This window comes from Liolophura sinensis, chromosome 1, assembly GCF_032854445.1.
Source record: "Liolophura sinensis isolate JHLJ2023 chromosome 1, CUHK_Ljap_v2, whole genome shotgun sequence".
Lineage (NCBI taxonomy): Eukaryota > Metazoa > Mollusca > Polyplacophora > Chitonida > Chitonidae > Liolophura > Liolophura sinensis.
Window position 1 is genome coordinate 44,693,827 of NC_088295.1, and position 26,317 is coordinate 44,720,143.

The 26,317-nt window shown below is 38.4% G+C and overlaps 1 protein-coding gene across 4 annotated transcripts in view; it reads right to left on the reverse strand.

Annotated features, from left to right (window-relative positions):
* The window catches only part of LOC135466787 (neuron navigator 2-like), a 195,840-nt gene that overhangs the window by 41,843 nt on the left and 127,680 nt on the right, over positions 1–26,317 (reverse strand). For 3 of the 4 annotated variants that reach the window (XM_064744476.1, XM_064744493.1, XM_064744485.1), the window contains exons 8-12: positions 13,374–15,067; positions 11,001–11,053; positions 9,934–9,957; positions 9,541–9,615; positions 8,648–8,701 (exon numbers count right to left, since the gene is read on the reverse strand). In XM_064744476.1, the coding sequence (XP_064600546.1) occupies positions 8,648–8,701; positions 9,541–9,615; positions 9,934–9,957; positions 11,001–11,053; positions 13,374–15,067 (1,900 nt within the window). The remainder of the gene's footprint in view (positions 1–8,647; positions 8,702–9,540; positions 9,616–9,933; positions 9,958–11,000; positions 11,054–13,373; positions 15,068–26,317) is intronic. The other variant, XM_064744503.1, reaches the window with a different exon arrangement.

Sequence of the window (26,317 nt, forward strand, 5' to 3'; positions counted from 1 at the left end):
TCCGTCCTCAAGACAAGGAGTAGTAGAGACCTTGGTGAGAAAGTATCAGATTGTTAATTAGGATACTTCTGGGGCACCTGTCAAAATCCAGTGCACACTTTGGCCGACTAACGTTTCTGGTTTAAGCCCAAGGATTCTCTGCGAACTGGCATGTGTTTGTGTGAGTAGAGAGGCGTCTTTAGTGGCTATGTTAAGCACCACTAAACTGCTTTAGCTTGCCATGAATTCCACTTATTCCCCCAACATATAAGGCAGACAAACTCCCAAGTCAAAGTCTGACAACACCACAAAGCTTAGACTGGCTGCGGTGACAAGTCAGGCCATACAAACTGAGGATGAAGATCTTACATTGTTTCTGGCAAAAAAGTCACTTCCAATTTACAATGTCAAGGATTCTGGACAAAACACTTAGTGTAGAGTTGCTTCAAGGGTTATCGAAAGAGAAAAACATTACTGGAAGTAAAGTCTATAGATATTAACAAATCACTTTGTCAAATGAGAATCAGTTGCAGAATGATACACTATACACTGAACATTCTCCGTTTACAAACTAACAAAGAAAACAATTTGAGAAATGGCTATATCAGTGATGGTTTTGTTCACCTCAGTTCACCTCTCAAGAATATATGGTCTTTTCTGATTTTTTTTTAGAGAATCTGGAATGCTACATTCAATGAAACTTACTTTCTTCAGAATTTTGCTATAAACATTTCCATGATGCTGACATTGACACTAATGAAGCGAAGTTCTTAAAGTTTACTTTCTTGACATGACAGACAATACTTGTGACCGTACAACAGGGAACAAATTCAGCCAGGAAGTCCACAACATTTCAAAGATATTCAAGATATTTATTTCCTTTCCTGACAAGCAGGCAGCTTTGCCAGATGTTATCCTATACATATATACCATGCCCTGGCATTTTTGTTTTAAAGATGACCACAAAAGCCTATTGTAGACCATCTAAACAACCAGCATCTAGGTAGTCTTGATCTGCACCATCTGGGATCTAGTTTAACCTGGCCAGCCAAATAATCCCTTACCGGACACTTGTACACTTTGTCTGCTATGTCTCGGCTGGCCTTTAGCACAAGGCTAGGGAATTTGCTACCATTAAATATGACATGTCTCAGATCTGACAACTTTTGACCAGAGACCTTTAACCCCCTATGGCTCAGAACATTCCAGAGATGATCCTTGGACTGGTCTAACAGCTTCCTCTGCCACTTACAATTCATCAGACATCTGGAAAACTTGTCTGAGTACTTGAGCCTAGATGGTATACCTCTTTAATCAGGTTTGGTGTGTTGAGAATTATCAAATACATATATATCTAATACAACTCTAAGAAAGGTAGTCTTTATTACAGGTTCCCCGTCTATTTACTGTACTGCTGATGCAGTACTTTTATACATATTTATCTACTCTTTTTTTCTGCTATTATGGAACCCGTTTGTCTTAAATAAAGTATTATTATTACTGTAATTCTTCAACCATTTCAAATGTTTACAACATGTTCATTCAAGCATACACTATATTCTGAAAGCATAGGTCCATGTAGAATGATAAACTTATACTTTTGTGAAGCTCTGAGATTGGCCAATCCAACTGATGAAGTTATGTCTCCCAAAATCAAATTAAAAATGTACATAAATTGCACTGAAAGTTGCTCTTTAATATCCGAAAAGGTTCAGGAATCATAACATGCTGTCTTTGTCAATGTAATTTAACATTTACTTCTGCCTGATTCCAGACGAATGAGAACCATACACGTAATAGAGAGGAAAAGTCAATACAGATCTAGCAGAAATCCAAACTAATTTATGTACAGATAACCACTTCAGTGAAAATTACTAGACTTCAGTAACTTTCACATTGATTCAGGACATTAAATCTTAAACCTTCATAGACTTTTTTTTAAAATCTTAGTCATCATATCCAGGTCTTAATGCCCTTTTCAGCATGAAAGTATTTTCATCTCTAATTGCCCCTCTTATAATGGAAATGGAACTCAAGCTCTGGTAGGGAATTTGCAGCTTGGTTTGTCTATATCAAAGTGAGTTTAACATAAACACACCCCAGCAGGCAGGCATCCATCATAATTACATTTGAAAGGTATTCCCTAGGGGCCAAGGGGTGTTAGAGCGGTGGAATATCTATAAAGATTACCCTTAACCTTATCCAACACATCCCCTCATCAAATACTGACCCCTGACTAAAAGCATACTGTGAAAAGCACAGCGCAATCACCATAATTCCAATGAACCATTTTATGGCATAATCTTCCAGATGCTAAGGGCCCCCCTGCTCGAAACTGATCAAAGTCCCAGGAGAGGGCTATAAAAACATATTGCCCCCACCCCTGTGCAGGACTGAGGCTGGATATTCTTCCTCCCCCTCCTGTCTTCTGCCTTTATGATAAAGTTTCAAAAGCCCCCACATCCAAATCATTGCATAGAGGTTCAAGCAAGAGTAGGACCATGTGGTACGATAATATATGAAACTAGAAAGCTGAGAGAACTTTGAGAGGGGGCTATCCAAACACAATCTCCACACGCGTGTGAAATGGAATAGTGATCAGTATTATTACACAAGGAAACCTCAGTCAGAAACACCCAAAGCTCTGAGAAGATGAGGCACTACAAAGGTGCCGGCTTTCTGTCAGGTTAAACAATATTAGCTTCCTTAGCCTTGTAGATTTGAAACCAGTCAGGTTGTGCCCCCGCGGTTTGTATTATAAAGACCCCCATGTCTTGGTTACATGCATCCTGAGAGATCACAGCCTTGGACAGCCAGACAGACTTTGTGGTCTTTCATTAAACACAGTGTGGTAATAAGACAAACTGCAGCAGCTGAGAATCCAATGTGTTTGCTCTGTATTAAGGCTAGATGAGAGGGGAAGCTGGGCCATATGGTATGTCTGGGCAGATTCATTCTAGGGATGACAAAAGCTTCAAGCTTTTCAAGACAGAAGTATTGCGTATGATCAAGTAGTGGTTCAATATAACAGGGGAAGATGTGCTCACAAAATTGATGTCTGGTTTGAAGTTATCTTGAGATCAAATTATTGAACTTACCAAACTTATAATGAGAAACTGGAACTCTTAGGATATCAACTCAACATGGAAGCACAAATCCACAATATTGAGCATTATTTTCTGTGCTAACCTCATATACTGTATTTCACCTTAAGTTAGGTATGTAAAAATGCACTTTCCGAGTTACATAAAGGTGTTGTTTTGATGTCAAAACGATATATTTTTCTGCTAAGAAATTAATCAAACCTCATAAAAGAAGGTTTTAAGTGGCCCTATAAGGTTGAAAGATCAATCAGAATAAAGCAAAAAAGTGTCACATGAAAAATACTACAAAAAATATACCATATACACTGCATTCACACCTTCTTTCAGTTTTTGACATAGTTCACAAGCAAGGCCTATCTTTCTGATGAAATACAAAAAACCTATTGAAAAAGGAATACCATTGTCATATTAATTGTAAGACATGTACTTAACATACAGCCAAAAAAAAAAAAAATAAAAAAATAAAAAAAGGAAATTCTACATAAGTTTAAAATCTGATTCCACCAAAACAATTCACTGTTTACACTTCTTCAACTGCCCTCCAATGCTGAAACATTACCATACACTTTGCTTAGAAACTTTGGGTCACATAGTAATTCACAGTTGAAAACTAAAACATATACACAGAACAGACAATCACATACGACATACATGTTCTGGGCTGGTTTCCGGTATGGTGGCCACAGATGGGTAGCTCCTGGTACAGTATCTACATCCTCTCCGTGGGCTGCCTGCCATTTTACACCTAGCACCTTGGGACAATCTTGTTAACAGGGTTTAATTGAGAGCGACTAACTTCAGTGGTGTCTATCCGGTCAGGTAAGCTGCAGGGTTAGAGGCTATAAGGTAAGTACATCCAACTTTTACAGCAATCCCTGTCAGGTTACAACAACACGCACTCATGGCAACTTCCCAAACCATAGGGTGACCCGGGCTCACAATCTTGAAATCTGGTCATCAATCTGAGCTACTTGGATAACAATTCCACTGATTCCTTGGGTTACAAAGAAATAAATCCCAACTTAGTCCAGTGCAAAACTCTTCCTGAGCATTTTGCCATTTTTTGTGTTTTTTTTTTTACCACATGGAAGTAGAGTACACCCTCTGAGGAGAATCTGCTGCAGCAATTATAGCATCTTGACTGACCCAACTTTTTTATCTCCACGCCAACAAGTTTTCCTTTCCACCCACCCTATCTAATAGATATTAAATCTTCCGGCATCCCCTAAAAAATCAAGGAATGGCAGCTCAGGCAGACTTCTTGAATTCCAGAAATGGCACCGAAGGGAACACGTTTCAACCAAGCCTGTTAACTTTCATTACAGTTAGAGAAAAGCTGAAGCAATCCAAGGTTTTCAATATTTTTGATTTCCCCCTTCATCCACTTACACATTTCATCAATGGGCACAACCCTAAGCTAGAAGGAGACAGAGGCTGAAGTGTAATTTATGACAGACTCTATGACAAGATAATCCCTTCTCCAGCTGTTCTTTTAACAAAAACACTGGAAAGTCAATACAGTTAGGTTGAGGTTGAGTTCTGTGTTGCCAAAACACCAGCAGACTGCAGAGATAAGAGTGGCTACAGCTGTTGAGCATCAGTGGGGGATAGACAATACTTTATGTGCGGCCAGCTAATACATCCTAAATCTTCAAGATCCTATCTCCAGAGATGATGGAGATCAACTTTTTCAAATATAGAACAGAATGACTCCATGTATCTAAAGTCAATTTGGAACTGGTCAAGCAATTCTGTTACAAACCGAAGAGAGGCTTTTGATGAGCTCACGATTTCTTAAAAATAGACTCCACTGAGTAGCCCCTCTGGAAGTTCCTTGAAATGCATCTGGCCATGTTAACAGTTCTGAACTGCATCAAAACTGGCAAAGGAATGTCCGAGTGAATTCTTAATGGCAGGTGTCTGGAACTATCAGCGACTATAATCATGATGACTTTCTGGCATGTAGGCCCCCTCCCCTCGCCCTGCCCCTCTACAAATCTCAATAAGTTGGCCACAGGACGGATTTCCAAGAGATCCTGCCAATTCTATGCCTCCTTCCAAAAGAAAAAAAGTTTCCTCTGAAAAAGAATTTGCTGGCAGAACTGAGATCTCCATCCACAGGAGGCCATCCTTTTCTATCTGTTCGGTGAATCAGCTTACTACGACAAAGACAGACTGTTAATGCAAAGATTTTTCTACTCAATTCCTGGGATCGGATTGCTCAAGGATTCCGACTTGGAATTTCTGACCAGGTACCGACTAACGCCAGCTGCCATAAAACAAATGGGGGTATCTGAGCAAACCGTAAGGTCACTCATATTATTCATAACTGTTGGGCAGCTACAGGGAGATGGAATTCTCACAATAGCGGCTTGGCTGGAGATGGTCACTGATAGCCCTGAGGTATTTTCCCACTAGAGCCTTCTTAATCACACCTCTGAATCTTCAACCTAAAGGGCAACGGCATAAAGACATGGGAGCATCTAGTTCGCTGATTATGAGGTCTGTAAATATCTCTGTACTTAGTGCAAATCTATAGATCTGTAGCCCTAGAGTCAGATATACACATATATCTCTCAAGCAAGTCAGTAGGATTTACTGACTTTTTGCATTTAGTTGTATAGTATGAAACAAGCAAATCTCTGAAACTTCGAATGAACAAGTCAATCGCATAAATAAGGAAAAAAAAAGAAAAAGCAAACGAGTATGAACTCCTTCAAAAGTTTTGTTGAACTACTGTAAGTAAATTATTTAGCATACCTTCTTATAGTAGTATGGTGAGGTATCCATAGTTAGTCCAAGTGTCCTAAATAACTCAGTGTAGTCTTACTCTGGACCACTTTAACATTTCCGGATCTGAATAATGGTCAGTTTGATGTAGACCAGAACTGGTCAGCCCTTGGTGATGTACAACTGAAGGGTGAAAAAGTCTGAGAGATCCAGGCTATCCCCAGCACTCAACCTTCTTATCAGTGATTTCAGAATTGATATGCTGCCAGGTTGGGGCCTCTGTGCCCCAGTGAGGGACTGGCTATAAAATTTCCAGCTCTGGATAGAGGTGTGAACTGCCATGAAATTGAGCCTGTCCAGTAAGAACAAACAGCTGAGCTGACCACCAGCTAAGAAGCAGCTCTGGTCACTCCATGGACACTGGGATTTTGACCATGGATTGGTCTGGTTTCTGTCAGCCCTCAGTAGTCATTGGCAGCAGACCCCAGTAATGGGAAACAAGGGTTTGTAAATTCCTGATCTTCAGGGTCTTCTGAGTCTAGCCTGTGACTGATTACCCTAGGCATTGATGGCTGGAGAACAAATGGTCTACTCTGTAAAAGACTTTCAACACCTAAACTGGCCCAAACGCTGTACCAGTAAACAAGTTATAATGAAAAATGTACAAAGTTGAAAAGTTGAGGCAAGAATCTTTGGTGATGCACACACTGCTAGAAATAGTATATTATTTTCAGACAGTAAGTGTACAAATTTGTTAATGTGTACTCTGGTAATGTCCTTATGGTAACTTAAAATTTTAACTAATTTTTTAATTTTTTTGGTATTTACATCTTAAAAAGTGTAAATATTTATCACTCTTAAATTACGCGGACAATTCCTCAGGCTACATATACTAGTACACCATTTCAGGTAATAAATTTTTCTCATTGAAACTGAAATTTTGTTGAATTTGAAAGACTCATAAAACTCATAGTTCTAAATCAGCTCTTAATTCAAAGTCTAATTTGTTCAATGGCCAAAAACATACAAAACGTGAGTACAGAGGCTGGATCAGATTTACATGTACAATGCACTGTTATTAGTTTAGCTGACTGCCATTTTCCTGCCTTTCAGACAGCTTTGTACACATGCTTAAGCAGGATGGAGCCACTGACAGAAATTCCATACCAAACCTAAAGGCAAGGTCAAAACAACAATTGACCACTGGGCTATCCCTACAGCCTGCAGCCCTGGTCAGTTTGGGGAGTCAGGTATCAAAACACTTCACCCTACACTTAAAGTAATTAGTTACATGCCTGAGCTGAACAAATCCTTAAGAGGGTTACAACAAGGATACTGTTCCTGCATATCTCAGTTACTGAACAAATAGCCTATAGTTAGTTCTCCCCCCCACAGGATCAACCTCTACTCCATGGTATTGCACTAGCATGTGCCTACAGAGAGACATACTCAATTCAACCTTGAGACGACAAACAGGTTGCTATAAATATGCATGTACTTTTTTTGACGTTTCTAGATTGAGTGATTTATTGATTGATGTTCAATGTCAATCTCAAGAATAATGCATATTATCTATGGTGGTCAGATTCTTGTTAAAGTATACACAGACATGCATACTGGAGCTACCACAGAGACATCATCAGCATGAGCACAGTTTTTGACATTTATTTGTGTGGTGACAAATGTTGATGTATAGATTAATTTTTCTCCCTTGATGGTAGGCAGGATTTTGGAGATTGTTAACCCTTCTCAAAGGAAATCCCAGAAAAAGTGACACCTGTGAGATATGAAAGCATGTAGGTCATTGTTCTTACAGAAATACATCTGGTGGATATTTCACTAAGAATCTCAGTAATGTCATTATGATATAATACTTTCAATGCTCTGTATTAATATCTGAACAAAACAGACAAATTATTTCTAAAAATTTTAACATTTGCATTCATTCTGGTCACATCCGAACAAAATACCTATATGTTGTTAATCATGGCGGATGCCAAAGTGTAATGTATCCTGCATGTGAAGCCACTGATGAAGAGATTTACAAAAGCAAGTTTTGATGGAGAAATGGCAACAGCCATGTGTTCAGCAACAGGACCACACAAAACTGGCACACCTGCCCCCACCATCACTGCATGTTTGTACAGCTATTGTGGTTCCCCCTGGGATAGACATCCCGACTAAGGGTAGATCACTGCAGGGGGTTGTCTCCAACTACATTACAGAGGTGCAGAAACAAGTGAAACAGCACTTGGCGACATACAAACAACAGAGGCATGCGAGGTCTCTGAAGTGCATTTGTAGAGTTTCCAGTACTGCTCTTGCCCCCAACCCCATTGGGATGCATTTTTGATTTCCAAGAAAAAAAAAACAAACCAAAAACTCAAAATCCCTCAAAGAAACAATATGGATTCTCACACGCACAAACAGGCTTACGATGTGATTGTAGGGTGAGCATCATACATGGCACCATTTAAAAAAGACGCAACAGAAATCAGCAGAAATAGAGAGAATCAATAAAGGGCCTACAGAATATGATGTAAATCAGAGAGGAAATGATGAAGGAAGATTCAGCATGTTAAAGGAATAAGAGAACACAAAGAAATAAAGACTCAGGGAATGCCTGTTGCACATGTAGTAATACAGAATTGCATTTGAATTTTAAAAAATTCCAAATAAAACACGCAAACTTTTTGAAAGTATTTGACAGAATGTTGGAGAAATGCTGGTTCCCTAATAAATTGTAAGTCGTCACTTAATACAGCATTAATACATGTATATAGTACAACATGCTTCTGGCAAGCAAAGGTGGTGATATCTATAAACAATCTTACCTGTTGGGATGACGCTGCTAGAAACTGGGGGTTATTGCCATACCCGCCAATCCTCTGTGGATGAACAGGAAGAAACAAATATGATGTACAGGTTCAATATGATAAGGTTTGTTGAAGTATGTGTCTTTGTTTTTTTTTAACACTTTGAACAATTTTAAATTGCAGTGAAAAGGAAGTGAAAAGTATATGATATTCACTAGGTCAATAAAGTCCCCAAGTAAGTTAGTAGTCAGTCCATAGACACACATATCAAAATGGTGACATTGAATCAGTGAAGTCAAGACTGCACTGAAACTTGAATGGCGGCCAAACTATCAATTAAAGGTTTTACAGATGAATAAGTACTTGGCGATGGAAGCGTCACTGCATGAAATCCTTATAAATGACCATTCCAGAAATGGGTATGTACATAATGTTAATAAGTGACCAGAGAATTAATAGTTTGTCTGGGTAATTTTTATATACAGGGCAGTTCCTTTAACACGGACCTCTGTATCACTGACCTCAACATTTAATAACCAGCTAATCCTGGACATTTGCCAGCAGTTGTTTGCCCTTGTTTAATCTCTGCCAACTGAGCAAATGAATTAAATCCCAATTCTACGGTACAGTGACACCTTTCACATTTAGAGGTTTCGTCAAACAAATCAGAAGCCAACCGTATCAGGTCAGCATATCATGATCAGCTATACTGCTAATCTTGATTAATGTCTATGGATGATTAGTTTTCTAGCATTACACAGTCTACTGATCTGATATGCGAGAATTACATTCACTGAACAGATATCATGTCTCTTACTCATATTAAGGTTGAAATGTGCAGAGAAGATAAGTGGAAATTCAGCAAACACCTGATGCGGTGTAATACTTGAAGACCCTTTAACAATGCTTACATTTGCACTTAGCTGCGTTGTCAAGGTGATCACCTTCTCCTGTGCATGCTCCAGTTCTCTTCGTAGCTTACGTATCTGTAAATGAGGCATTTGAAATCACAGTAAAGAATGTGTATAAACTTTCTAAACATTTTAAAATTCTTCACGTATCAAAATTTTACTTAAGTAGAAGATATAAGATGAAGACAATTTCATTAAATTAATTAAGAATTATCCAGTTAATTTCCTTTTTTCAAAAGAAAGATCAAATAAAACACAACTTACATTCTCAGAATGCTGCAAACAACTTTCAAACAAAATCTTTAAGGTTTCACATTTTGCTCATGAACACCATAGACATTCTGAGCCAAAAAGAGGGAAAAAAGAGAAGACAAAATGTGTATCTTGTCTTACCTCATGGGCTTGCTTCTCTTCTGCCTGAAATGTCAAACAAAAAGTGTGAATACTCAAATAAGTCCAAACTGCAAACATACATATACGTTACTATGGTAACTGTGCAATAAGCAACTAAAATATACACATGACAGGAAAAAATTAGTCTTACAAGAGTATCTGTACTTTATCAGAGTTAAGAAGAAACAGAACTTAGCACTCATTACTGCCCACCAGGCCGTTTTCTGTTTAATGTTATGAACACCTGGGGTTACACCCCTTAAATGGAACTCTTCTCACTTTCCGTCTCCACCCCAAGTGATGTTCAAAGGGAGCTGTGCAAGACGGAGACAGGCCATAAACTCCCCTTGTAAGACAGCAATTTGTAGCATAAAGGACAATGTGCTAAAGTGTTCTTGGCCCTGTCCATCAGTAGCATTTTATGTTGGGCCAGAAAACTATGGTGGTCTTACAATCATTGTCAAATTAGTGTCATGTTCAACAAATGTATCGCTCTTATGCTGACCGTCATGCTTGTAGATCTCCTGGGAGTACAACACAAAATCTAGCTACCTGGTAAACAAAAATCAAAACTAGTTTCTCCTCCAACCTCTCCTTGTTTATATAATGCATTATAAAGAAATATCTCTCAGACCCATCCAACAATAGTTTTGTCAAAGTCCAAAATTGTCACACCACAGGTTTGTCCAAATTGGCTGTGGGAGTCCGAAATTCAATTGTCATCTGTAATCTTAGTGATCTTGTTATACCATGAAACAACTCTGTTGAAGTCAACCATTTTAAAGAAAACACTGTTGAAGTCAACAATTTTAAAGAAAACTCTGTTGAAGTTCAAATTTGGACAAAATTTAATACAATGAACTGTTTGAAACAAAAGAAAATAGTGCAGACAACTGTCAAAGTATAAAACAGCCATAATTTTTTCCACATTAGACATAGTGGTCGGCCGAAACTAGCATTGTAACTTGTTAAGTTTCAATCCAATACTGTGAAACTGGGAAAACTGTTTTGTTCAAATTGGACATAAGGGTCTGAAACTTGAGCTTGATAGTGAAGAATAAACTTACCGAAGAATACACTGACGAGGAGTTTGAGACAAGAGACAAGTTTGATCCATGAACTGGAATAAAATAATGAAACAAGATGTGAATTCTACATTAATAACATAAACTCCTTAATTTCTTTTTACTGTAAACAATACTATATCAATAATAATTTGAGTATGCATGATATAATGTTTGAATTCTTTACACTTTCATTTGATTTTTTTTTTGTTCCTTATCAAAAGATTTTAAAATAATAACAGTTACAGGACAGACAATTTTCAGTGGTCTAATTTTGGCACAAGGTCGTTGCTCCTGCCAGAGATGAGACTTGAGTGAAAAAATTACTAGTACCACCATTTGGTCCTAATCAGTATATATGAGCTGGCAGGCTGGGATAAGATATATAATGAAAATCTGCAAAGGAAGTCCCATAAATCTGATGTACAGTGTGCTGTAAACAGGTTGCAAATAATCAAATGTACATGTACTGAGACACCATGGTGCACATATGTACTGAGTTCAAAGCTGAGCAGAATACTAGATGAGGCCAAGTAAATCTGAACTTGACAAAAGTATATGGGTAGATTAATCAGCCTCGTCATAAAATGTAAAAATAGTCGAAGACCGGAAGGTGCTGATTATCACATGACAAGATACACAAAATGTGGGTGCCTGAAGTGAGCGCTGAAATATAAGCCAAGATCTTAAGGCAAGGTATGTCAGATCTGTGCCCTCCCACTGCTAGACCTTATGGTGTACCAGGGTTTTGGCACAAGGGAACTTAAAGTAAGACGCCACAGGTAATTTCCTCGAATTACAATGACATTAATGCCAGTGATAATCTCTAGAGCGGATGTGACTTTTCTTAAAAGACTGACTGGGCCAAGGCATTAAGTTGTATCAGCAGACTATTTTTGTAGTTTGTTCAGAACAAAGAATGGAGGTTAATCCTAAGTTAGACAGGTGACTCACTTGAGGCTAGACCCTTAACATTGCTGCCATAAAGAACCTGGATTTTTATCAGTCTGGCATATATTTAATTCCATACAATTAACCATAAATTATAAGCTGACCCTTTGTTTGAAGTTTCTTGTATGACAACTCAAGACAAAAAAAAAAAAGTAAAAATGAAAATGTTAAATGTAGTCATAAATATGAACCAAAGCTCTTCTAAATTCGTAATAGCATGTCAACTGCTTTCTTTAGACCATGGATATATAGTTACTTTTACAAACCCCTGTAAATATACATAAAAAGATACAACAATATAACAACAACAACAATGTTACAAATGAACTTTTTGGGAATTTATATTGCAACTGCTTAATATCACATGAAATGAAAAATGGCAGGAGTAACTTAATATAATCCATGCAGGTTAACAATCAACTAAGTTTAACATAGGAGAGCTGTTAGCATATTAGGTACATGTAACATTCACAGTGCAGAATACTGTGTGCAGAACACTAGTATTGGTACAAGACAGGGTATGTTATAAGACAGTAACAAACAGTAATACATCAAGTGTATGTTACAAGGGGAACAACTCTAGCAGCAAGACAATGTGAAAATGATAAAGTACAAGCTCTCTTATTACATGTGATCATGCAAACATATGTTGTTGCTCTAACATACCAACACTTACATGTACAACATCTCCATCACATCATGTCACATGCCACACACAAAATCACACCCATGTCTAAATTTAGTCCATCTTCATAATAATGTTTCTAATGTTCTCAGAAGAAACCAAACATTCTATCACGCATAAATGAAATCTTAAACTTCTATTGGGTACCAATGTATTTTGTCCCATTAGTAATTATGTTTCCCTGTAGAGGGTTAAAGCCAGAAATGTGGAAGAGGGTATCCAAACAGGTCTATTTGAGGCCAATTTGTCTCAGATTGGGTGTCCAGATTTCAATTTTCTCCCATGCTGAAACTCCTGAAAACAGGGAATCCAAAAGGCACTAATATTTCACCTGTGCATTTAGATGGATGGACAGGAAAGTGGCTAACCCTTTAGTCCTTGTATATTCATTTCGCTTTCTTTGTCTAAAGCTGTACATAGACACTTCAAAAATAGACATCATGCCATAATAATCCACTGCAAGCATAGAAGCAATTGTACACACACACACACACACACACACACACACACACACAAACCAGAGGGAGATAATGACAACAGGTCTGCCTGAAGTACAAGGCAGGTCAAGGAAGATGAGATTATCAGGGGACATAACTCTGTTAAGTAACTGGTGTCCATGGTGATGAAAGCAGTTTGGATTCAGTGTTATGATTGGTCCTGCCTGATCAGTGATGAGAATTGGGACGCAGCCAAATTTCTGGCTTTGTCAAAGTTATAGAACGCTTTTTTGAAACACTTACGACTGCCTTCTTCATCTTTGCTGTTCATTTTGGACAGCGCCAGGCTGCTGTAGGGAAGACTAGACTGTGTGTTGGAGCGCACCATACTCTGCGTGAGACCTCCACCACTGCTGAGCATTCCAGCATAGGCCGTCATAGGGTAGGTGAAACGGGATGAGGACTGGGAGCTGTTGCTGGGGGTGGGAGACGATGGCTGGTTGGGTGGACTGTCCTCCACTTGAGCGTAGGCGGTGGTGGGTGGCAAGTCCTCAGGTAAGGCACCATGGTGGCTAGAGTAGATCCGCTCTGACTGAGTAGACCGAATACTGTTGGACCGCTGCAAGTCTCCTTGACCCATGAGCTCTGCTCTTTGGTGAGCCAGAATACGAGCGCTCGCCCCGCTAAGCGCCCGCGCCTGCTGGATTTGCGCTTGTATACTGGAGGCGGCAGACGACAGGGACTCCATGCTTTCTGTCTCTGACATGGGCGTGGAGCTGCTGAGATTCCCAGAGCTGGATTTGAGCCAGGAGTTGCCGTTGGCACCGTTTGTCATGGCAGAATTCCGAGGACTAGAGTAATCGGGCGACAGGAAACTATTCCCATTTTGTCGATTACCTCCCTCTTTACTATAAGTAGCATGTGGGTTAGAGATTATAGTACTAGCACACATATGCTCACCTGCAGAGGTTCCCTTGCTCAGGCTGTTCTTACTCCCAAACAATCGGCGGCGACCCAGGGTGTTGGATTTGTACAGTTCAGTGTCGGTCTGAGCCGAGCCAGACGACAGAGATCGTGATGATGCAAAGTTCCCACGCTTGCGCCGCTCGAGAGTACTGCTATTGTAGGCTTCAGGCCCCATGTCAGTTCTGGGGTCCCTGTGGAAGCCATTACTGCCACTCTCTGTCATTGTTCGTGGCGTTGCACTCGCAGGTCTCGGGATGCACGTGGGCACATTATCGTAACTGCTCAGTCGCTCTGGATTAGACTTCACAGAGGCAGTATCGGAGAAGCGGTCTGTGGGGGTTCCGTTCTTGACCAGACGGCCACTCACTGACCCCTTAGAGCCTGTACTCTTATTACTCCCTACTGAACAGGTACTAGTATTGCTCAGGGGCCTTCTATAGCCATAGGCAGTACCCAGAGAATTTGAACTACGTGCCTGCATTTTTCTCATGTTATCCTGTAAGAATGACTGGTCTGTGTTTGTTTCACATTCCCGCTTGTTTGAGCAAGTAGACATATAAGAACTGCGATCGCTCTCGCTGTAACTGCCGCTATCTGGCCTATAATAGGCACTGCCTAGCTCTGGCTGGCTGGTGATGGAGAGCTTTCTGCCAGGGGGGATAATCCCATTAGGGTCACTTCTGTGCCACTGATCGTAGCCATTATACGGGTTACCATAATCTTCCTGGTCACTGAAGTATTTCCCAGTTGATGGCATGGAAAACTTTCGCCAGCTGGGAGCGCCGTTGTATTCCGGGGCGTAGTACTCCCTGCCATTGCTAGCAATCAGAAGGTTGCGTTTCCCATTGATTGGAACGCTCCCATTGGGCGTGACTCGGAGAATGTCTTTGGGCACCCGTTTTAAGCTGCTGAAGGGATTGGTGTGGTCGGAGCAAGCACTCTGTGAAGAACCCGTCAAATTCTCGTCTGTGCTGATTTCAGCAATGGTGTCACTGATCTCTCCACTGCTAATAGAGCTGCTGTCATCAAAGCTGAAAAAGACAGAAAAGGGAGAACCTCAGTTACTGACCCATGTACATGCACTTACACCTTACTAATCCACAAGTACGGCTTTACTGCAGATATAAAGCCATACTTTAAAAAACAGTTTATGTAACCTTGAACTCTATTTTTATACGGCACTATCAACATCCTAACTTAAAAAAAAAAAAGAAAAACGAAAAAAAAAAGGTTCAAAGATTCTTCTCTTTCTCCACTTACTTTTCCAAAATCAAGGCAGGACACATTGATGTAACACTCAAAATTATTAGTATGCTGGTACTATCTACCTATTCAATACTGTTAACTCTATTAGGTAATAATACCGAAGCAACGTGTGAGGGCTTTACTGAAGAAGTTGGTTCACCTCAATGAAAAACAAATACTGGTGTCAGTCTTGCCGCCGCAGCGTAAGAGACTAGCAAACAAGGTTTACATCACAGCGTAAGGTCTAGAGCCCCAACCAAAACAAAGATGACAATCTCATCTATCTCTTCAGTTAAATATTGGAGAGACTTAGCATCCTGTCAAGGAAATCAGCTACCAAAGAAAAACAGAGCGAGAGAGGGAAGAGAGAGAGATTTGCCACAAATCAACCAGAGACTGGGGTGTGCCAATCAGGGCCCTTCCAGGTATCTTGTTAATCAAAGCAGACTTTCTGGGGGTGGTCTACGGAAGGTGCAGGATACCCTAGTTAAAACAATCTGCCACACACCCAGATACACCCCAGGGAATTGAGCCCCTTGAGATGGAGTTTGTGTAACCAGACTAAAGCCAGATAATGTTGTTCAGATGAGCTTTAATGAGGTTACAAGCCTGGAGTTACACCGTTACATAATGTCAAACAGGTTTACTCATAAGTGTAGCATGCCCTGCTGTTAAGAATAATCGGTATGGCCACTTAATTCTCACTGAAGGTGAAAAATACTAGCACTATAAATAGGAGGTAGAAGCAGAGCGAGTATAAGCCTGTGAAAAATTAATAGTATTTAGTATACCCTGCATCTACGTAACCACTAAGTGGGTGAAATCTGATGCATCAGTAGGCAATTTTGTTTAAATGAATGCAAACGCTGTTTTTAAGAGATCTTGTTGTTATGGTTACTACATGTACTAATGGCTTATCAACCTGTCATTTGCCCAAGTCACTTTTCAACCTAATTAACTTTTCTTGTCTTTGTAAATTTGGTTATAAAGACCTTTTTTTTTTGATCTCTCACTCTCTCTCTCTCTTTTTTTTTTTTTGAGGACTCAAACACTGTTATGATGATCATATCACTGTCAATCCTGTTCTCTTTTTGCTCATAATTTCATTACTGTCTGGGATGAATTATAAAAATTGCTAATTTTTAGCCTTTCAAATTATCATGAGCTATATTTTTTTCATGAGCTTTTAGCACATCATCATTCTGTAGATGATGCTGTAGAGAAAATTGTAGGATAACATCATCATTTAATAAGTCTTTTTTTTGAAGAATTTCTACATGTAACCTTGCTTTACATTGTCCATGTTTCATCTGTTCTCTCTTATACACCAGGCTTTGTTTGCATTCAAACCAGTCAGTACCGGGTGTCGACCTCCAGTTGGTTGCTACATGGGCATTGATTAGGCACCCACAGAACTGGGCGTCACATCAACCCTGACTCATAAGCTAGAAGGTAAATATAGAAGGGGATCTAGCCCTCCTCCAGTCTGGGTATAAAAGCAACTGGTTTCTGATTTACGATCAATAGTCCATGATAAATTCAACTATGAAAGTGAGTCACATCATAGGGTTACATCGGCCAGCTAAGTTTCCATGGCAACTGTCTTTAAAAATCATGATGGCAGTATCGTCAAGCACTTTCTCATTTCTACTAGGCGTCCTTCACGATACCAATCAATCAGCAAGTTTAGTAGGGTGAGCAATAATTTACTAAATTAAGAGTGCAAATATCTCGTGAATAATTCATACCATACGATGCTGTACCCGTGATCAAGAGTGTTCAGTTTACCCAATGATTATTCATAATGCCTAATGTCATAAACGGGCAAAATGAAATTACACTGTATCCAGCCAAATAATAGAAAAGCCCCTTTATGGATGTGAACAATTGGTTCATTTATTTTTGAGCACAACTGCCGCAATTATAGTCTGACGCAATCCACTGTCTGTGTTTGAAGGGTTCGTGTTTCCATTTCGTATTAAAAGCTTTAATCATTTCAAACCTGAAACATATAACAAGGTAAAACAGAACAGCAGTTCTAAAGCATTTTTCTGTTTTGCATAGGATTCGTCATTGGTAGCCCTATGCAAGAAATACAATAAAAAGGGTGTGTGCCCTCACAAATGAACATAAAACTCAAATGTACATAAAACTTTTGGAGGTTGAATTGAGATGTAATTTCTGAGCGTGTCACTAACATACTATATCTCCACAGTGAGTGTCAGCCACGAATGTGCAATCAACCACCCATACCACAGGCATGCCAATTTTTTTTGCCGAAAACAAGAGAGAGACAAATAAGAGTAGTTGAGGCAAAGCCATTACAACCTAGAGACTTAACAACTATGTGGAAGATGAACTGCGTTAGTGGTTACCTAGGCTACTGGCAAAACAGCTAATGCCATGTCTTGTTTTTGGAGGGCTCAAGGAGATTGTTTCAGCTTACGTAACCTTTACGAGGGATTACCTAACTGAAGCCAGGCACAAAAACAGAGAAAAGGAAAAAAAGAAAGAACTCTGGAGCAGTCAAATAAGAAGTCTCAAGTGTGCTTAGGTAAATTGCTTGGCATGGCTTACGTAAGAATTAAGAGATGCAGAAGTTTAATTTGTAACATCATGCACACTGAATGAAATTACTTCAGTTCTAAATTGTCCTGCAGTCTAAATGTTAATTTACAGACCAATCTTTCTGGAAGACTTCAACATAAAAAGGTCTCTCCAGCTTTCTGGAGACCAATCATGGAACTATTACCAAGTTAAACTCTTCATTGTTCTTCAAGCTAAACAGGCAACGCAGGTGTTCCTACATAACAGCAAGAGCCAAGGTATGGCACATTTAAGAAATGTAAATTAATCACAAGCAAAATTCTGTCACTCAAGTTGGATTTGACTTGACTGCTGTTTTACTCCATATATAGGCTCTTAATATTTCATTCTACAGGAAGCGGATCTGAACAAGCAGTCGTACTGGTTAAGTGCAAGTTGTAGTTGCCTTCTTAACCAGCCAAAAACTCAGCTTTCGTTGATAACACTAAATTAACCATTAACACAAAAGTTGCCTTGTTGGAAATCCAGGTAAAAATTGCATGAGCTATACATTCCTGTCAAGTTCTTAGATGTTGTAATTAACAGCAGATTCTGTTTGCATGTTATTTTACCATCCATTTGTTGATGTTTAATTTCAAAATCTTGACAGGAGCACCAAATAATTTTTTACAAGTCATACATTGTATTTCAACTGAACTATGGAAATTTAAAAAAAAAGGACTTCTGACTTTCATTATAAAATGTACTTGATGTGTAATACTGGGAACCCCCTTGCGCCCCCCCCACACACACACCCATACAAAACCAAAATCAGTTTATGTAATAAACTCTGATGTCATAATACTATTATCAAGAATAAATTTTGGTTAGAAGAAAAATTTAAGATGAGTCATACGATTGCCTATTCTTTTAGCAAATCTTTTTTACAAAAATTATAGCATATAGTCTTTAATCAGACTGAAATTATGCATGCTCCATATATAAGTGGGCCCTACCTCAAGGTATAGTGTTGACTGTTACATGGCCACAATCAAGGCTAGATTTCTCACGTTTGGATAAAGGACTTGGGTGTTGTGTGTATGTACAAGTTGGCACAGCAAAAAGTACACCAAAGAGAACCCTTTCTAATATGAATTTACTTATGATTTTGCTTGCACATAATTAAGTCTTTGTGATCACTGTGTGGTTGTTTGTCTCACATTTATTTGTACATATACATCTTACTTACATGAAGCTCTGAATGTAATCATTACTATTTAATACAATAACCACAATGTCCGCACGTAACTATTAAAGCGGTGTGCATTATGAAGAAAACGTCTGTGGCCATGTACTTATTTACATCTGCATAAAAGTGTATGTTGTCTGTTGCTGTAAGGTGCAGTTTTAGCATCTGCCCCCCCCCCCCCCCCTACCCCCACCCCACCCCCCAGTGTAGACCATGGCTGCAGGTTCTCCGCACCATAATGACAAAGGTTGTGAAGATATGTGGTTTGATACTCATACAGGTTTATCCAGAGTAAAAATATCCCTAGGCTGGGTGACTCTTTATCTCTACAAACACTTTAATAGTTCTTTGTAAAAGGGCACTCCAACCAAAATGATTCATCCCTGAATACTTGTATGTAACACATTAAGTCCGTACACTTCATACTCGTATGCATGCATTTAGCACATGTCTTAAGCATTAGCCCACATATTGTTTGACTTCAATTTCATCCTACTAAAATTTCATCTCCACAGATATTCCTCTTTAGTATGAGAACACAAAGGAGCTAATTTGTATACAAATAAGAGGTACATGTAATAAATGAGCTAATTTGCATACAAATAAGAGGTACATTTTTAAAGTAAAAAGGTCAATTTGTGGGGGAAATGCCTAAATAATAGAGCTGTGCCAATTTCATCAATTTAAAATACACATAATGCTACAAATAAATGGAATATTCCCTGCTTCTCTAAACTAGTCATTAATTCTTTCTAAAATTTTTACATGATTTTAGGCTTTGTCTATTATTTACTAAAACATCATCAACTACGACACACTAAACGTTGAAATTGACTGAAAGGTCCACAAAGCTAAAATACTTGTGCCTGACATATGCTATATATGGCGTGTCTATGAAGATCAATTAAGATATCGTATCCATTTACTTTCCCGGCAGCTGACCCATTTAAGAGGGGTTGATAAAGCTGCAGGTAACAATCCATATAGGTAAAGTTGGTCACAGGTGTGCGATAAGGTAGAAAGGTCAATCACAGGGATGTTCTAGGTATTATACAAACTTTTCATCTGCCAGCACAAATCATGTTTAGGCATAAGCTTCATATACTGAACCTCAAATAATTAAGCTTTGTGTAAGAAAATGTTGATCAACTAGGCTGGCTCGCATCATGTACACCTGGATGTGTGGTGGATTTCTGTCACATTCTGACCACAACTGATCTTTGGTCTTGACATGCTTGACCTTTCCATAATACAATGCTAGCAAACTAATAGTTAGTGAACTAAACCGATCACCTTAGCTATTAAACATGAATATTTGGTGGTTAGGACAGATACCTTTCTGTGGGAAAGGGATGGAAATTTGCAATGATTTATCATCATATTACCTCAGATAAATCAAGGTGTAAAACATATCAAGTCTGATCAACGATGAACGATCTTGATCACTGATGTGAAGTGTACAAAGGTGAAATCAGATGTTATCATTATCAAGGGAATATATCATAATATGATGATTATCTCACAGATTTACCTTGCTCTCTATTAATATCCTACGGACACTTCCGATATTCTAATATAACTGTTCTCAAACTTAACAAGCAAAAATTCAACATTCTCCTTTTTACGTAGGAATTAATGTTTTCTTTATGATGTGAAGTTAATTATGGAAGAAAAACCAGTTTTGTATTGTTAGCAGTGGCTTAGGGTTTTCTTATCAATAAAAATGACCTTTAATGATTCAAGAAGTACGCAAGTAAATTCAAACAAGTCAAAAATATCAAAACGTCCAAAGTACTGTATGTACAACATGACAAATTGTAGATGAACACAACTGGTCTTTGGAACATAAATATACTAGTTTAAATGAAGATGACATTCCACATTAATTGCTTCCTTATAAACAATTTTATTACTTTATTAAGTTCTTCTCATAAAATATACCCTCAACATAATAAATGTGAGTTGCAAAAACCAATAAATAGTTTGTAAAAAATCACTTACCTGCATTTAATAGAAATTTTTTTTTTATCCTGTCAACGTATCTAGTTTGACAGATGCAAGCTTTCCCTAAATTAAGACGTAAATAAAAGGTTTTCTAGGGGAGAAACTACAGGATCAGATCCCCCTGATCGAACTTACTGATATCCACGGGCTGCCCTAAAGTGTGGACACGGGGCAACTTTAAACATGGTCACTGGTGGAGTCCTGTCCATCACAAGAGCTCTGCAGCCTCAAAGAGGTTGCCAGGTGGGCAAACACCTGAGCTAAGGGGGCCCAACAACGACGACAGCAATGTTGAGTGAGCCAGGCCGAGCCTGAAAAATGACCTGTGGTGAACACTTTATAGCCATACAGCTGGGCTGACTAGCTGTGAATTGCTGGTCCCCCGAGTACCAGGCTAGATCACACTCTACTGGTGGTACAGTATCACGGATAGCCTGGTCACCCTTAGTACACCTGGAACAGTTTCAGTAACTTCGGTGCGGCCTATTACAGGTGCTCCGGTTCAGCACGGTTCACTGAGGCTAACCAGGCTCTGGAGCTATGTCTGCCCACGACAGCCTGTGGTCCCTGAAATGGCTCGGTTTAAAATCCACAGTTTGTTCATCACATGTTTACCTCTAGAATAAAACTGGATTAGGCAAAGATTGGAGAGACAATTTCTGTCTGTTGTCTAAGCAAGCTGTGTTGTGCTAAGAATCCCATGCGGAGACACATACGTGGCATCATACCCAACAGCCTCCAGGTATTTTACACACCGCATAAACTTACTGTTCACACACTACAAGCTAATAATTACAATATTAAACACTAAATTAAGCCAAATGGTGTAAAAACCCAAATAATTACCATACTTCTGATAAAAATTTAATACAGTCCCCATTCTTTTCATAATTTATATCTTTCTTACATTCAATGTTGAAAGGATGTAAAAAAATATTTGTACAAACTTCTGTGTAACATATCATATATCAGTAATATGTCTTTTTATAAAATCTTTCCAGAAATGTAATCTCAATATATCACATTAGTTTTTAAAACACTTTACACCCCCCATGAGTAAACTCAGCACACATGTGGATAAGATTTCTCTGCTTACATTTCATGATTAAAACAGTTTTTGTGTTTTGCTTGCTTGCAGTTACAAAAAGTACGTAAACACTTGGTGTCAGTGAAGAGGATACTCCGCAGACATGCCGACAGACTTCAATCACACAGACAAATCTGTGCAGAACAAGGTCGCTGATCGAGAGTAAAGACAAACCAACCACACTTCCTGACTGAAATGTCTACCCCTCTAGAGACATGAATGGGCAGGATTAAATTAGGATAATTAGCATACTGTAATTCTTCAACCTTTTCGTATGTTTGCAAGGTGTTTATTCAAGCATGTTCTGGACGCATTATTCTGTGTAGACTAATAAAACTGTACCTTTTGTGAAGCCCTACAAACTGGCCAATCCAACCAATCTAGTTTTGTCTCAAAAATCAAATTAAAAATGTCCATAAATTGCACTAAAAGTTGCTCTTTCATATGCAAAAAGGTTGGGGAAATAGGGCATTAGATTTCGTAAATTAAACAAGTCGGAACCTCGTGCCACATGTACCATCTCACAGTACATCTCTGATGGTGATTATGTTGAGGTTACATGTGTTTAAGTCCCTTCACATCAAGTTTGCATTGTAAGTAATTTTACTTACATGCACATAAACTATATCACTCAAACATACACAGGTATGCGGAACACACTCAGTATGTAGAACGTGGGAAAGCTGCATAAAACTCTGACAGGTATTTCAACTGACTAGAGCTTTGAATTGTTTGATGTCAGCTTTTTGACTGCAGGGTACACATATTAATAGACATGTCATTGTGTGATATCATGGGGATTTCTCAAAGGAAATGTTGACTACAAAATTGTCTGAACATTAAATAATTCAGCAGCATGAACGAAAACAAATGAAAAACATCCAGTTTGATCAGCACACTGCCAAATTCCTTCTGCCAGACCATATTACACCAAGTGGGGATTTAAAAAAAAAAACGATGACATATCACATAGCAAAAACATTGGCTGTTGAGTACAAACTATATACAAATGGGATCAAAGTTTACTAACAATGTCTGCCCAAGGAAATACAATATATTTCATTAAATTATACGCCAGGAGAAAGGCTGAAATGGATGCTTGCGAAGTCACTGATTGTGTGGCTATTCAATATACAGAAAGACAGATGTTATTCCAAATATATCAAGACTGCTACAGTTACATGGTGACACACTTATTTACTTGATTTGTTTATTTGATTGGTGTTTTACCCTGTACTCAAGAATATTTCACCCATGAGTCGAGCCCGGTGGGGGAGTTTAAGGGAGGGGGACCCACAGCCCTCTGTAAGTAAACCTTCCCACATGACTGAATGTAGACATACCCATGCATGTATAGTATTATGGATGTGTAACGAATCATTTAAGCTCACTGTAACATTTAACAAATTAATTTTGAACAAAAAAAAAAAAAAAAAAACAAGTACTACAGTACATATAGTATCAATGTAACTCTTTATACTAGCTCTTAGACATTTTATCCCATGTTATTATTACTATCTATTTGTTTATTTCTTACGATTCCATGTCTATACAGAAGCGCACTGAAGTCATTATTTTGCTCAAAAAGTACTCAGCACAATTAATTAATTGTGTGATAATTACACCTATTTTACCTGATTATATAAACATAAATTGCTGAACAAAATTATCTGTCCCTTCGGAACATTCTATTAAGATAGACTGTCAACAAATTATGTATGATAATATCAAAAAACTTTACAGACATAATATAGTTGATATAATATGACAAGCATATCTTTTGCTGCACAGATGAATCTGAATGATTTTCAGGCAGGCATAACACTTTTTTTTAGCTTTAAATACCCTACTTTCTGCCATAGGAGAAGAGTAAAGGCATATCAATCAGCATAAAATGGTATAATGTATGTAATCTTTTTGGAAAAAAAAACAAAACAATCCAAGGCATGAAATATTGCCCACTTATTGTGGCATTTTGTAATAAAAGTGCTTTTTGCTATCAAAAGTGACTGCACGACTCAATGACAAATGAAACCTCTGGCTTTCCATCAGCCGCCAGAAAATGCCAGAAAAGCAGGCCTGACAGATGTGGTCGTATGAAATATTTACCTCAAGGATAATTCATGGGGACATCAATAAATTGTGAGTTACAACACCACGCCAACTGCATGAGAAGCCATGCTGGCCTGCAGTTGCGTAACAATGACAAGCTTTAGCCCTTCTATCAGGCATTATCCCCTGCAAATTGGACCCACAATAAAAGAAAAAAAAAAGGGTCGGCATTTTCAGAGGTCTTTGTCTCGTGCAGAATAAGCGTAATCCATCAGGAACCCAATGCCATAATGATCCGAGGAAAGGGAGAACTGACACCGACAGTTAGCTAAAAAACTGAGCAAATACAACCAAATCTTCAGAAAACAAAAGGAATCCACTGAGAGCCAGTTCTTTTATAGCATGTGTGCTCCTGATTTTTAATGCTCCATTCCAAGAATAAAAGCTGACAATGGAATCGGCCATGACAAATCAGATTTTCTCAATTGTGCAGAGAATATGGCTGACAATGACGCAGGTTTACAGCACTAAAAAATTAATGTGATTCTGCCTTGTCAGAGATTTTGAGGGAGGAAAATCCTACCACAAAACAACTGACTGATTATCGCTTAACTCAAATTTAGCCATAATTTCATTCCTTAATGAAGTGATCCAAATTTTATTAAGCCTGAAGCCAGGTCTGATGAAGTACTCTTTCATAAACTCGGAGATTTGCATTGAAGTGGTCAAACACTGCGACAGTGAGTACACACCCTATGCCCTCAAGATGAGAGGAGGGGAGAAAAGAATTGAACTCAAAATAAAAATTCAAATTGAACTCAATGGGTAATGTTATATTAAAGAAATACAGCAATGAGTTGGGTAAAGAACTATAAGATTTTGAATTTCTTTCCAAATGCAAGGTTAGAAATGATACAAAAGAAACTGAAAGAATTTCATGACTTCATCATCGCAGAAAATGGCGTATGTGAAATGCAAAGATTTGCATCTAGTTTACATGCAGCTTGTGGTACTATCTTGAACAAATGTTCTATAATCATTCATGAAAAGACTTACAACCTCCAGTCAAGCATGTTTTCAGAGAGTCAGGGGAGAATTAGTGTCTTAACTACCAGTACCAGTCAACCAAATGCTGTACACTAGCAAGTGAAAACCCATGACAAATTCTCAAATGACCCATGACTTCCAGGAAGCCAAACTGATATTGCATTTATATGAATTTCTAGAAAATGTTCTGCCTGAGCAATACACATGTAGGCGTTCACACTTGATGCTGTGATTTGCCACAAAAGATTAGTTATAATAATGGAAGATTAACATCATGCAGTCATAAATGTGACATGCTCTTATGTATTATCTCCACGGCATCACAGAAACTACACAGCAAATTTCCACTTTTTTTTAATGATATTTCCTGAAACTAACTTTCTAATGAACTAATTCAAACTACTGAGAGACACAGTAGAACATTACCACTGAATTCAGTGCAATCATGATAAAGTATCTAGTGAGCTGATTGAAACTATTCAGAGATACATTGAAGGACCCAACTGTAAACTACATGTTATTTGCAACATTTAGATTAGATGGCATGATATAACTTTTGTTTCTTAAGGTTTTACAATTGTTCTTGTACACAAGAGAAGACTGATGAAAAGTTCAGTCTTTTCACCACTGCCTTAGTGTAGTATTGTTGTAAATGTGTTTCTATTTACATATTTGTAACACTAAGTAATTTACCACACCATCACTAACATCACCACCACTATTCTTACAGAACTGTTACGGTATCAGTTTTCAAACAAATTGTCTTCTCACAGTTTGCAACTTCAAACTTTCCCCAAGGTGTGGAACTGTTTCCTATTTCCAGCCAACGATGTGTGAAAGCTGATAAGCGTTAGCTGAAAGAATTCTGAGCATTTTGTTCACAGTACTCAGTGAACAGAAGACATGTTTCTTTGTGTAACATCCAGACAAGACTTTTAGAAAGTTACAACAAGGTGAAGGCAAATGTGCATGTAGCATATGAAACTCTTTTAACCTTATAGCCTGGCTAAAAACTTATCGTAGAAACATAACAGAGCACCTGCTGGAAAACAAAAATTCTGGAAAATGTGT